General features: G+C 38.4%; 1 protein-coding gene across 1 annotated transcript; it reads left to right on the forward strand.

Moving 5' to 3' along the window:
- Positions 1-1,060: 1,060 nt before the first annotated feature.
- ndc80 (NDC80 kinetochore complex component) lies at positions 1,061-8,388 on the forward strand. The gene is made up of 17 exons (XM_053324933.1): positions 1,061-1,091; positions 1,608-1,706; positions 2,112-2,192; positions 2,589-2,715; positions 3,291-3,463; positions 3,681-3,783; positions 4,504-4,593; positions 4,787-4,880; positions 5,135-5,235; positions 5,406-5,550; positions 5,787-5,992; positions 6,202-6,351; positions 6,576-6,665; positions 6,763-6,855; positions 7,129-7,259; positions 7,525-7,627; positions 8,105-8,388. The coding sequence occupies exons 1-17, from the start codon at positions 1,084-1,086 to the stop codon at positions 8,231-8,233; spliced, it is 1,923 nt and encodes a 640-aa protein (XP_053180908.1). The 5' UTR covers positions 1,061-1,083; the 3' UTR covers positions 8,234-8,388.
- The last annotated feature ends 6,218 nt before the right edge of the window (positions 8,389-14,606 follow it).

A 14,606-nucleotide genomic window follows, 5' to 3' on the forward strand; every position in this document is an offset into this window, starting at 1 on the left:
TTTCGGGTCTCCTGCTGTCACTCCTACATTTGTTTTGATTTCTGAACACAGGACTTGAAGCTGCACTGTGTGTTTACTCTTTGGGCACTTTTTTGTGGATGAAACTTTTAGGGGTTTGGATTATACTCATGATCACATCTCACAAACATACACTTCCTTGTAAACAGGTGGCATCATCCTGAAAGGAGCAATTCATGACAACTTCAAGCAGTTAAGAGAATTTCATGAGTCCTGAAATGTATTTTCCTCGTATTGCCTTGTGGATCACTCAAATGAGCCAGATCATTTGGCTCAGTTATATATTCTAACTATTTCTGGCTTTTATAATTCAGCCAAATGAAACATTACTTCACCTATGATTGGTGTGTATGCACATAGCCTATATCACATACATTATTCAGCGTAGTTATGTTAGACTTAATAAGTTCCATATTGTGATTATTTACATTATGTTTAGTATAAAAACATTAATGTAAAACACCAAACACTATTATGAGAGTATTTAACAATGTATTTATATTAAATGTTGTAAATTAGAATTTTTTTAAACTATCCAAAACAAATACCATTCCAAACAAATTACACTGTTTATGATTAATTAACACACTTATTAATATATCATTTTCACTCAAATTATTGTGACGCAAAAAGAGAGACTTTCCCTTTGTCTTTATTGCTTTAAGTCATTTAGGCAGGCCCACCTGAGTCTACTGGCAGCAGGGATCATATCCGCCCCATAACCTACTTTAAGTTTAGCATGTGTGCCTTTCTCATTACATTTTAAGTGAGGTGAATTCTTACAATTAGAGCCCACTCGGTTTCGACGACACATGACTATTGACATGTTGTGCAAGAACAAATATAAAAAATGAGGAAACATACATGCAAGAGGCCCATTGCTCGCACAATTTTAGTGTTTGACGCTGTTGATCAGTGATAAGTGGGGCGCAATCGACACCTTCTTGTCCCGAGCTGCTCTCCGTAGTTTTGTGACGTCACGGCCTGTTGGTTTGTATTGTTTTGGCGGGTTTCAGTTCAAACCTTTGGCTCATTTTGTAAACATTAACTCTCAGGCTACACAATATGGATCGGTACGTGTTCAGCTATTAAAGTTAACTTGTTTCACTGGGAATATTAAGCGAGCAGCATGTGGTAAAAATGTAGCGGTTTTGGTAACTTAGTTGAAATATTCCTAGCCAGACGCTTTACATTAACCGTTGATAACGTAAGCTACGGTCGAAGTTACGTTTCTTCATCATCGTTCATAACATTTAATTGTTTAATTTATTTAAAGCTACAAACCGGAAATGATTAGTGGTCATATTAATGTTAGATAGGCCAAGTTTTATTCGACGGGTTGAGTTTAATCTAGTTACATCAACACATGCATTAAGAGTAGTTAACATTTTGCTGGTTGGCTAACTAAGCTAACCCATAACATACACTGACAGATATCAACGTAATCTGTGGTCATATCCACTGACATTATAATAAATATGTAGCCAACAGTGTCGTAGTAATGTATAGTTATGTTATGTATTATTTATGAACAGTGAAATGACGTTAATAGAGGACGTGTTTGTTTTTGTGTCATAACTTGTGTGCAGTGGGAGGATGAGTCGGGCATCAGGCAGGCCGTCGGAGCTGACTGCTATGAGGGTGCAAGACAGCAACAGGATGAGCATGGTGTACACAACGCCTCAGAGGTTTGGTTAAAGTTACTCTAATAACAGTCAATCATTTCTTCATACATTCAAACAATATGGTTTGATAGCTACTACTTCCCTATATCATATACTGGGCACCACACCTGTAGTATGTGTAGTAGTCATACACTTTACTCATTGACTATTTCTAATGTAAAGTTATATCCAAAATATTACACAGTGATTGCTTAACAATGGACAATATTGTTGGTAGAATAAGAGACAAACAGGATGTTGGTATAGTTTCACTCTGTTTTCTGTTGATGTGATGTCAAACTGGGACAACAATCCAGGAAACTATGTTGTAGGAGGCTTCACAGTGAAAGGTGAAGAATAGAAGATAGATTTTGTTCAACTATGTGGAAGTCAACAAGTGTAACGTGCATTTTGTCTCATTCTTTACAGTAAACCATCTTTTGGAAAGCTCAACATACCCAAACCACAGTCTGTGACCTCTGAAAGGCGGACCAGCTTCTTTGGTCCTCGGTATGTGAATGTTTTCTTAAAAATAACTATAAAATAGTGAGAACATATAGTGTCTACACACAAATAAAATTAGTTTAACACAGATTTTACCAGTACAATTACAGTAGTTGTAAGATGAAGTAAAGTAAGAAATTAAAATGTATATTCTTTATCTTACACACCTAATGTATTTAAATATCTAGTGGATAGGAGAATAATATATTTTTAAAAATGGTAAAATACTTAAAGTTTCATTGTAAATAACTAAACTAATGAGAGTGTTTTTGGCTTTTCCATTTAAACACTTTCGCAATGCAATTTTTGAGATGCAAATGAAGTGATACATCAGTTTCATTGCCAAGTAACAAAACTGATAAGTTGTTGTGTTTTAATATTGTGTTAATATTTTGACTGCAGGACTAGTGGAGCTGGCGTGCGTCGCAACAGCACCATGTCAGGGTTTGGAGGAACTGAGAAGATCAAAGATGCTCGACCTCTGCATGATAAATCTTTTGTCCAGCAGTGTATCAGACAACTGCATGAGGTAAAAACACTTCTCAGACTAAATGGTGTACAAACAAAAAGGTTTGTCTGTTTTGACACTGCAACACCTTTTAATGTTGAGTAAACCTTTGCAAAAACTCTGACTGACTGTGGAAGTGGATCTTTATCCTAATAAGTAATCAATCTGTCCAGGAAATGGTGATTGCAATATTTGCAAGAGACTGCAATTTTGCTAAATTACTGCAACCTTTTTAAATGAAATGGCCAAATCAACGGACTGCTTATGATTTGGATTGATTTTGGTATTTTGTGTTGTGGTAACTTATGTCATCACAGTGCATTCAACAACGATTAAGGTGTGTATTACTGCCATACACCGAGGAAAACTATTCTCAAATGTTCCAAAATGAGGTCTGCGTTCAGTTAGTCAGAATTTGATATGCTATTCAAACATCAAAGATGGATATAATCTATCTATTAGCAAGTGGGTTATTATAAGTAATATGGTTTTAAATTGTAGCCTTATCTTTTTTGTACTATACTATCTGTAATTGCAACAAAATAAAAGATTGTGTTGAACTCCCAAATCTGATATTCTCTTTTACATCTTTATAGTTCTTGACAGAGCAGGGTTACCCTGGCACTTTGTCCGTCAAGACCCTGCAGTCTCCCTCTACCAAGGAGTTTGTGAAGATGTTTGAGTTCATCTACCGCCAGCTTGACCCAACATTTGAGATGCCAAAATCAAAAGTAGAAGAGGAGGTCCCAGCTATCCTGAAAGCCCTGAGGTGAAAATACTTTGGCTTTATTCATATTTAGTTGATTTAGCATTCATGTAGCCTTTACGTTCATGTTTTATACATACACTTGGTGGCCAGACTTTATCTGATGGAATATGCAGTAAATAGAGCATGGCTTGTATTGGCATTCATACTGACTGTCTTGTTGAATTCAGTGTCGAATATCTGTCTCTGTCCTTATTTCTGTCTTCTTTCTGATTTCCAGGTATCCATTTGTTCTCTCCAAGTGTTCAATGTATTCTGTCGGAGCTCCTCATACCTGGCCTCAAGCGCTGGGTGCCCTCATGTGGCTGATTGATAATGTCAAGGTGAGCAAACAGAACTTTCCAGTCGAAAATAGTGGATTGGTTTTATGTACAACCAAGTTAATTTATGGTGGCCCTGTAGGGCAAACGACAACGACAAAAAGAAAAACACAACAACAAAAAGGAAAACACAAAGACAAAAAGGAAAACACAACGACATTAACTCCTAACGGAACATGCTTGACAAGGATCTCTCTCTCTCTCTCTCTCTCTCTCTCTCTCTCTCTCTCTCTCTCTCATATATGAATGAATGACAGATTTTCAGCATATCTAACTGAATATAAGAAACTTAGTGAAACACAGATCGTCTGTGGATGGTGAGGGCTGGTAGAGCTTCTTCATCTAACACGTTAACATCCAAACAGGGGCACGCCATTGTAAAGAAAGAAACATGTGAATGGGAATATTGATGCAGGAGTTATATGAGGCGTAAAGCAGCCTTTCCCACCTGTTAAAAAGACAAATGTGCTTTCATCCAATCAGCAGTGATCCTTGTCATTGCAGGTACCTAACCTTTCCCTTAGGAGTTAATGTCGTTGTGTTTTTGTTAATGTTGTTGTGTTTTGTTTAATTTTGTTGTTTTCCTTTTTGTTGTTGTCGTTTGCCCTTCAGGGCCACCATATTAATTTGTACAGAATGCTAAATGCAACAAAAGGAACAACAAAAATGCATACATCACAAAATTCCCTAAAACAGTTTTTTTCAAATGTGTGTTTCTGTCAGATCTACTGGGGTTCGAGTAAGCAGGAGCTACTGTTCAGTGACTTCTGTGAAGACAGTGACAACATTGAGGAAGGGGCTGAATATAACAAGGTACACACTACTTTTAACAACACAACATAAATACTCCTCTATTCCTTTAATATTGTACTGTAAAACAAAGCACAACGAATGAGAAGATAATGTTATTATTTATGAGACTTGTCAAAATGACATACTGTATGTCTGTTGTTGAAACATTATAAACATATTTTTTAATCTTCTGTTGGATTTTATTTCTTTGCAGCTCTTCTTGGACTACACAACCGAGACGTACTGCAAGTTCATGCAGGGTGATGACACGTATGACTATGAGGATGAAGTATTCCTCAATAAACTAAGTAAGCACAGCTTCTCTCTGAAACAAGTGTTAATATTGAAATGGGTTTCTATTTATATTTGAGCATCATGTTTATTTTAATAAATCATTTTGTTGTTGCTGTTTTTACTCCCTTTAAAACTAAGACTTCAATTTTATATATACATTTTTAAGGAAAAAATGTTAATTGTGTATTGTGAGTTTACAAATAAAAAAATAAAAAAATAATATTCGTATGTTACAGCTAAGTATGTGTTTGTGTGTGTGTGTTCACAGAGAAGCTTTACAATGTAGACGAAGCCCTGTTGACCTCGATGGCGGAGAAACACAGGATACTAACTGAAGAGGTGGAACGACTGGAGAAGGAGAGCCAAACGGTCAGAACACTTATATGCACTCCTCAGACTATTCCTCACTCATACAGAAAATACAGATGAGATTTAACATCTGTATTTGAATTTGAGTGTGTGATATTTCAAATACCAGTGATGTCAAACATCTTCAATGAAATTGGTGAACATTTATTAAATTGCCTTCTGCTGAACAGGATCGTTTAATGACCAAGAGGATGGAAAAGGTGAAGCTGCAGTCAGACCTCAAGAAGCTGCAGACTTATCATAGCAGTCTGGATGTCTTCAAAGCCAACCTGGAGAGCAAAACCTCCGAACTGAAAGATGAGCTGGACAACACAGGTAATGATGGGAAATAAAAGGTTCCAGCTACCAATTTCAGTCAGTCAGGTCTTTGGAACAGTTGAGCAATCAGAACTATGAATAGGATGTGATTACATGTTACATTTTGTTTGAGGATGTGAAACAAGTTAGTATGAGATATCTACAGCAGTAGAGGAAATAGAGGTTGAGGGCAAGTACCTCTTTACAGCACTGTACATCATGTTACCCCCCCCCCCCCCTCTCTCATTTTGCAGTTAGTCATCTTGAGTCTCTGAAACATGAACGGGATGAACTGCAGCACCTTCTGCAGAACCAGAAGTTTACTCCAGCTGATGTAGAGAGGATCAACAGAGAGAAGAGGGAGCTCCAGCAGACCATCTCCACACTCAGCAAGTCTCTTGAAGATACTGAACAACACAAGTGGAACGAAGAGATTGCTCTGGCCAAAGGGAAAGAGAAGGTATCATACATGTCTGATATGTATGCAAAGATGACCAGTAAACTGTCTCCTACTAAATTTGTGTGATTTAAATGGGTGCGTTTAAATAGAAAATGCATAATTTTATAATTTCAGGAAATTATGATATTCAGTGGCTCAAATTTTGACCTTTTTATTAGACTCTTTGCTTGTCCTGAGTCTGACCCTCTTGTTATTTCCTTCAATTTCAGGCGGAGTTGAAGCTAGCAGAGTACCACAAACTGGCACGTAAACTGAAGCTGATACCACTCTCTGCAGAGAACGCCTGTGGTCACGATTTTGAGATCAGGCCTTTTCAGTGTGGACCCAGCAGCATGGTTCAGCATAAAACACAGATACAGGTACATAATGCTTCTGAGGTGATTTTGTTTACACAAAGATAAGCAAAAGAACAGACTTTTTAATAACTTCTTAATGTTGTTATAGTTTTATTTACTCTAGTTTTAGTTACTATTTTTTATTTACTCAATTGTAAGTCATTAAAAATGTGTCATTTTATCATGAGACAAAGAACTTAGACTTTGGTGTTTTGTGTAATTGTTCTAATCTCTGCTGTGTTTTGTAGATGCTCCTGAGGAAACTGAACAGTGATGTTGAGGAGGAGAAAAGTCGACTGACCAACGTGAAACTCAGTCTGGAGGAGTCTTGTGAACAGGTAACAAAAATTCTGAAAACCAAAAACAGCCACATCTTAGTCTGGTTGTCCTGTGTCATTTGTAACAGTTGCATATGTTTGTGTATCTGTCTTCAAGGTGAATACTAATATCTTGGACAAGTCCAACGACTTGAAGCAACTGAGAGAGCAGATTCGCAAGCTGGATGACTGGCTGGGTTCTGACATGCAGGTATGGTCTATTGTCATGTTAGTGAGGTGCACCACATGGCATATAAAGAACAGACCTTTTGATTAAGATGTGAAAACAGCAGATATTTAGAAAAAAGCAACTGCACAGTTGTTCATCTACTAATGACATTAAAGAAAACATTAAACTTGTATTTGCAGTGGTAATTCTGCACTGAACTATTTGTCTTCCAAACTTAAAAAAAGGAATTAACATTTGGACATACAGAAAGTGTGTCATAAATGTACTAACAGTAATTTTCCTGTGTTCATATAGGAGCTAGCCCGAGAGGAACAGGACTGGGCAGAAGAGGTGGAGTCCGTGGAGAACCATTGTAAACTTCTTGAGAAGAATGTTAGTTATGGTTACGATGAGTCAGTACAACAGCTGAAGGCAACAGAACAACAGTAAGTAACAATTTTATATTTATCAACACGGATACTTTTTCATACTGCTGGAGCCTACAGCCACTAAAAATCAAAGCATTGACAAAAGGTTAAATCAAACAGCCCGAGAAATACTGATCCAACTGGATTACCTCTGCCTTGTTCATTCACGCATTAATAAAACAGGGTTTAGTTTGTGAGAGTGAACATCTTCCAAATCTCTGTTTCTGTCTGCCTAAATGATTTTTTGTTTTAGATCTGTTAAATCTGTTCTTCTGTCCTTCAGGTACCACCTGGTGCTGCAGGAGACAAAGGAGAAGAGACGAATAGTGGCTAACAACCTCGCATCTGTATGTACCACGGCGACTAACCACTTGTCGGTTACAGAGGTAAATTGATCAAAACTTTCCCTCGTACCACCAAGAAAGAATCTATATATCAGGTGTAATTCACATAAGAAAGAAAATTACCGGGTGCAGGCATCTACAGATTCCTCTAAACGTAAAGTCTACATTTGTACCAGTATTAAACTGTGGTTGTTAGGCTACTGTAGCCATCTTTGACTCAATACCTTTACATACAGGAAAATATTTGATTCTATAAAATACACAAATGATAGCTGAATTGTACTGTTAGGCTAAAAAATATGACTTTAAACCACACTAATGAAAGCACAATAACTCTTAATCTTAATCTAAACATTTTTAACATTTGATTCTTGATCATTTCCTAAACATACCTGGTCTGATAGTGGCATTACTCATTTTGAATCTGCACCTGTATTTATATTATTTCAATATGTTGTAAATATGGTGAGATCGCTCACTGGTTGCTCACTGGTTGCTCTTGTTGTGCCTGTAAAACAGAAGTGCCTAGAGGATCTTCACAGCAGGGTGCAGTCTCTTTGCGCCAAGGCTGTGGAAGAGGATGAGGCGGCTGTACAGAAGCTGCGGGAAACTTTGAAGAGCTTCACATGTAAGGAAAACCGTTTATAAAGGAGCGACAAGAGGATGAAACCTTCAAGTCTCTAGGCGAAGGATCATTTGAGGAGCAATGGAAGTTGGCAGGATTTCTCCTGTCAGTTGTGTTTTTAGTTTGTTTGTTTCCATCTATTAAAAAAAAAAAAAAAACGTACTACATATTCATTTATTTGATCTTCCTAACAAGTTTTGCAAATGTATTGTACGACTTATAACCACAGATTAACAACAAAACAAAAAAAAGCATTATGATCACTGTCATTTGTCAGAGTTGCACGCTTACAGTTTTCTGTGTATAAGTTATTTTGTTTTTATGACAGCAGTCTGTTTTTTCTCTCCATCACAGTCGGAAACACGCAAATACAAATGGTTGAATCAAGATGGAGGGTTTAAAGTCTTAATGCAGGTGGTGATGACAGAGTGAATTCTTGTAGTTATCTAGTATTTACAAACTCAATTTTCATGTGCTTATGTTCTGTCATTCAGTCAACATTTTTATGTTTTAATAAATAAACTTTCATAGGCACAATAAAATGGCTTTAAATCTCCTGGTCTTTATTTAAAAGGGACACATATACACTATATTGCCAAAAGTGTTGGCTCACCTGCCTTGTCTTGCATATGAATTTAAGTGACATCCCATTCTTAATCCATTGGGTTTAAAATTAAGTCGGTCCACCCTTTGCAGCTAAGGCTGCAAAGCAGGGAAGGCTTTCCACAAGGTTTAGGAGTGTGTTTATGGGAATTTTTGACCATTCTTCCAGAAGCGCATTTGTGAGGTCACACACTGATGTTGGACGAGAAGGCCTGGCTCTCAGTCTCCGCTCTAACTCCATCCCAAAGGTGTTCTATCATGTTGAGGTCAGGACTCTGTGCAGGCCAGTCAAGTTCATCCACACCAAACTCTCTCATCCATGTCTTCATGGACCTTGCTTTGTGCACTGGTGCACAGTCATGTTGGAACAGGAAGGGGCCATCCCCAAACTGTTCCCCCAAAGTTGGGAGCATGGAATTGCCCAAAATCTCTTGGTATGCTGAAGCATTCAGAGTTCCTTTCACTGGAACTAAGGGCCCAAGCCCACACTTATAATCCCTCCGCCACCAAATTTTACACATGGCACAATGCAGTCAGACAAGTACCGTTCTCTTGGCAACCACCAAACCCAGACTCGTCCATGAGATCGCCAGATGGTGAAGTGCGATTCGTCACTCCAGCGAACACGTCTCCACTGCTCTAGAGTCCAGTGGCGGCATGTTTTACAGTGTAAAGCAATGCATTGCAAAGCTATGACTGCCCTGAATTTACATTTACTGTTATATTAAAATGAGGAACCTTCTTCTTCATGCAAAGCGTCGGATGCAGTGGTTTACACCTTTGCATTGCACTTGGTGATGTATGGCATGGATGCAGCTACTCGGCCATGGAAACCCATTCCATGAAGATCTCTACGCACTGTTCTTGGGCTAATCTGAAGGCCACATGAAGTTTGGAGGTAGGTAGCGATTAACTCTGCAGAAAGTTGGCGACCTTTGCACACTATGTGCCTCAGCATCTGCTGACCCCGCTCCGTCATTTTACGTGGCCTACCACTTTGTGGCTGAGTTGCTGTTATTCCCAGTCGCTTCCACTTTGTTATAATACCACTGACAGTTGACTGTGGAATATTTAGGAGCGAGGAAATGTCACGGCTGGACTTGTTACACAGGTGGCATCCTATCACAGTACCACACTGGAATTCACTGAGCTCCTGAGAGCAACCCATTCTTTCACAAATGTTTGTAGAAACAGTCTGTATGCCTTGGTGCTTGATTTTATACATCTGTATCGATGGAAGTGGAACAAAAAAGTTGCAAGTGGCATGTTTTGTGCTGTCCATCACTATCAAAAGGTAGTTTTTTTAAAGGAGCTTTCAGTACAGTGTGTTGTATTGTTGCTCCGCAGGTGTATCGTCAGCCCGTCCTCATATTAGACAATTGTGTTGAACTGAAGCCACTAGAGGACAGCACACACCACTGTCTTCTCAAACTGTGTGTTTAGGTTGATAAGAAAAACAGATGAATATGACATGTTATGTTCTGTTGTAAATGGCGCCATTAGATTTTCATTTGTTTAGTCAGATGAAGCAATATTTGGCATAATCTGTGTGTCAGAGGAGCGGAAACAGGCAGGAATCACTGCTGTCTTGGCAGCTGTTGACCACATCTGACCTGAGCTGAATCCTTGTGGTTAGTTACTTTTTTCCCTCTCCTTTCGATGAAAATAGTTTTCTAAACTGGAGTCAGAACTATTGGTTAAAATCTGCTACTGAATTTCTTCAAAAGCTTAATTCAAACAAGTAGCCTGTCAGTTTGTCTCTAACCCTTTCTTGACCAAAGTAAGCACCAACTGTAGTGGCACTCAGTTGTGCTTGTATACTCAATTTCAGCCAATTAATTAACCTGGTAAGGGATGTTTATTCTGTTCATAAATTGTTGATCCATTCTTTATAATATTAAAAATAATGTGTTTACTATTTACAAGTATTTTCATAGTCCCCTTTAAGCTTTGAATGGATTAACTTGACTGCAGCTAGACACCAGTTAAGTCAAACATTGGTTAACAAAGAAACAGCAGACATAGTTTCCATTTGGTTGGGTCTCTTTTATACTATTTTTACCAAGGGCATTACAGCATCAAAGTTTCACATTTGAGCCAAAACCTATAAAACAGATGTGCTCATTAGTAAATTAGGTATTTGTTTTAGGTGCAGACAGTTTTCTGTACTTCTGGCAGGAGCATTTATAGCAAATCATTTGGCTGCGGTAACATTGGCAGTGAAGACACAAACAGGAAGTGGACCATATATCCACAATGCTTTCTCCAGTCGTGGTCAACATTGCTTATTGTACGTGTTTCTAATGTACTTTGCATGCTTGGCCTTCAGAATTAGTTTTTTTTTTCTCTTACATCTACAGCACATCCACTCCAGAGATTCATTGCAAATATCTCAGTGCAATCTGTAAGTAATTTAAGCTACAATTTTGGTTTACTTTTTGGTTGTTCTGTATCCTGTACTAAATGATAAATGGACTGCATTTACATGGCTCTTTATCCAAAGTGGCCTTTATCCAGTTTTTGTTTAACTGTCTTATGAAACTTCACAGGGTTCATAGACCCAAAGGATCTTTTTCAGATAAAGATGTCTTTTTTTCGGATTCTTTTTGGACACGGTGGTGTTGATTTATGATTTCACAGAAATTCATCTTTTTCCAATTTTCTCATGTTGTTGACTTTCATGGGGGAGTCCACCTGAAATTTGTGCAGTGGAGAGGCAATGTGTTGCAGCAATAAGAAGAAAAATGTCTCAGAAAAAAGTCACGTGCATTTAACTGCTTTGATTATTAATTTAACCTGCTCTATTATTTCTACAGCCACTGAGCAAAAACAATTGTAGCCTCTCAAATGTGGGAATTTGTAGTTTTCTCTGTTGTATATCACTGTAAACTGAATATGTTTGGCTTTTGGACTGTTGGATGGACAACACACAGTATTTAAAGATGTCATCTTTGACTCAGAAATTGCAATGGGCATTTTTTCATGATTTTCATAGATGAAACAATAAAACAAAAACCATGATTCGACAAAATAACTCCTGACACTGAACATCACTGACATATAATATCTGCAGTAGTAGTGAAGCATTTCCTCTTCAAGTGTCTCAATCAAGGCAGGGGGGTGGTATTGTTGGATTTAGGGTGTTGACCAAACCCAAAACCTCACATCACGTCAAATACAGTGAAGTCTACACAAAGACATCTTTAGAAAGGGAGGGGGAACATTTGAGAACCGTCAGTGCTGCAAGCGTGAGAGAAATGTTTTGGCAGATGTGATGAGGAGAGATGAGGTGATGGTGAGGGGCTCCACTGAGAAAAATGTGATGGATAACTTCCACCACTAGAAGAGGGAACCCGGGACTGCGTGAGTGTGTGTTGGGGTTGGGTGAGAGGAGGAGGAGGTGTGCAGGAAGTGAAAGACAGGAGAAAGGCCGGTGCCATGTGTTAACAGCTACAGACTTAATTCAACTAAACACGACAGACCTTGCTTTGTTTATCAGATCCCATACAGACAGGTGGAATCCATAAAGGTCGTTTTGCAGGTGTGTGCATGTGTGTGTCCCTTTGCACATGTGAGAAAATGAATGTCATGATTTGTCTACCTTTGTGTCCCCACAGGCATGGACACAGTTGGCTTAATGTGTATGTATGTGATGTCTCGTGCAAGAATTTGCGTGCTTATTTCTATACAAATCTGTGTTTGCATTTATGTGTTTGCTTGTTTCCATGTTTCTGTTTGTGCTCTCAACCATACAAGAGTGTGTATGGTTGTGTTCTGTCTTTGCCTCAAAGACATACACCATGAATTCTTAATACACTGTATGTTCCTGTTCTCACACAAGGGATGTCAATATGACCCCGCCGAGGGCAAAGTCTTAACTCTTCCAGGGATTGTGTATGTGTGTAACTCTCACGGGGCCTCTAAATGTAAGGAGGAGGTTATGTGATGGTGTGCACATGAGACAGAGACTCAGGTGCCAAGAAAAAGCATGAGATGTTAAGCCAAAATGCAAAGGTTATAGTCCTCCCTGCTGTGTGACCTGGTGAAGGTGTGAGTTGTTGCTTTGCTGTGTACAACAAGGCTTTCAGCAGCTAATCCGTCATACTATAGACAGTAGAGCAGCGAGGTGTTAATGTGGAGTCTTATTAGGGGTTAATCTCACCCATCCACCACTTGAATAATCTGTTCTACAGATGTGGGAAATGAGGGCAGAGAGAAGCAAGCTTTGTCTTATAACACAGCCATGCTCTCTCCTATTTTCATTCTCCCAGCCTCCCTGTCAAAACATCATTGTGTGGCTGAAATCTGTCTTCCTTAGACCTACATTATGACTGGCTCTGGCATTTTGATTTCTGTTCCAGCAACTAATTGTCTCCAGATTTAGAAGACAGATCCACTTCTGCTATAGCTGTGTGGCAAACTCACACAGAGCTGACGCAACAGTTGTAATAAGATTCACATTTGAGAAACGTTGCCTGTCTATCTCATCGCAGACAGACAACTGCTGACATTTCAATCTTGACACAGTCATTAATAACAATAACACAAACCATTACACCAAATCACACTGCATCATGTTATGGCTTGATCTTTGTAAACTGTTGGAGCTGATGTGTAATGTATTGCTGATGCTGAAGATGTCTGTGCAGTAAATCACATCAGCAGTGTTGGTGAAGGTTAGTTTAGTCTTTATGGACTGGAGGACAACATCTGCTTGTCTACATGGATTTGAAATGAATGAATGAAGACAGGTATAGACAGATACAGACAGAAATACTGCAAATTAGACAGTTTTGTGAGCAGGGTTCAGGGTTAGGGTTCATCTATTAATTAATTAATAGATTATCTTAACCTTTCAAGATATATCTCAATGTACTTTACTATTCAACAGCAAAATCATCAGTATGAAACCATGTACGTATACACAAAGAGGAAAGGAGAAAATTAGTGTTACTATTTATAAGCTGGTATTTACACAGTTACACAGTCATTAAATAAAAATTAGAGACAATCATGAAAGATTAAAACAGATTGTTGCTAGTTATAGGCTAGTTAGGACTAGTTTTGAACTGTCCACTGAGTCAGCAAGTCTAATATTTAAAGGCAGAGTGTCCCATATTTTTTGGGCTGCATAGTGACTGAAACAGCATCCCCCAAAGGTTGTTGTGGTGACCTTGTGAACAGATAAAAAAGCAGCTGTGGAGGATCTTAGGGGACGTCATCATAAAACAATAGTCTATGATATAAAAGGAGTCAAGGTTATTTAGTGCCTTAAAAAAGAGAAATACATTAAAATCAATTCTAAAGGATACAGGGTGCCAGTGTAGGTCATGTAAAACACCAGTGTTATGAATTTTTTTTTAAAGAAACTCTTTGAATAGTCTGTAGTTTTGCAATGACTGCTTTCGGTAGAGCAGTATATAGAGCATTGGAGAAATCAAGACAACTAGAAACAAAAGCGTTCACAAGCTTTTCGGCATTTTACTGGCTCAGTAGAGGTCTCACCTTCGCCATATTGTGTAAATGCTAAAAGGACATTATCAAATAATTGAACATTATTCTGTGTGTGGCACATTTTTAGTGTTCATTCTCTGTAAAGAATAAACTGCAAAATAACAGTCTGAATAGGCAGTGCACTGTTTTTTTTACAGAGACCCTGCCTTAAGCTTTGGAACAAAATTAAGACTTAACTTCACTTGCACATTTTCAGTCCTGTTTGCACGCTCTTCCTTTTGGACTGTGGCTCAGCTTTTAACAGAATCAGGCCTACAAAAGCTAATTATAAAACTAGCT

This window comes from Scomber japonicus, chromosome 9 (genome assembly GCF_027409825.1).
Source record: "Scomber japonicus isolate fScoJap1 chromosome 9, fScoJap1.pri, whole genome shotgun sequence".
Taxonomy (NCBI): domain Eukaryota; kingdom Metazoa; phylum Chordata; class Actinopteri; order Scombriformes; family Scombridae; genus Scomber; species Scomber japonicus.

Coding starts and splice junctions, on each gene's coding strand:
- ndc80 (XM_053324933.1), top strand. Junction 5,993..6,201: donor TGGCCAAAGGGAAAGAGAAG/GTATCATACATG, acceptor CTTCAATTTCAG/GCGGAGTTGAAGCTAGCAGA. Junction 7,628..8,104: donor ACCACTTGTCGGTTACAGAG/GTAAATTGATCA, acceptor CCTGTAAAACAG/AAGTGCCTAGAGGATCTTCA.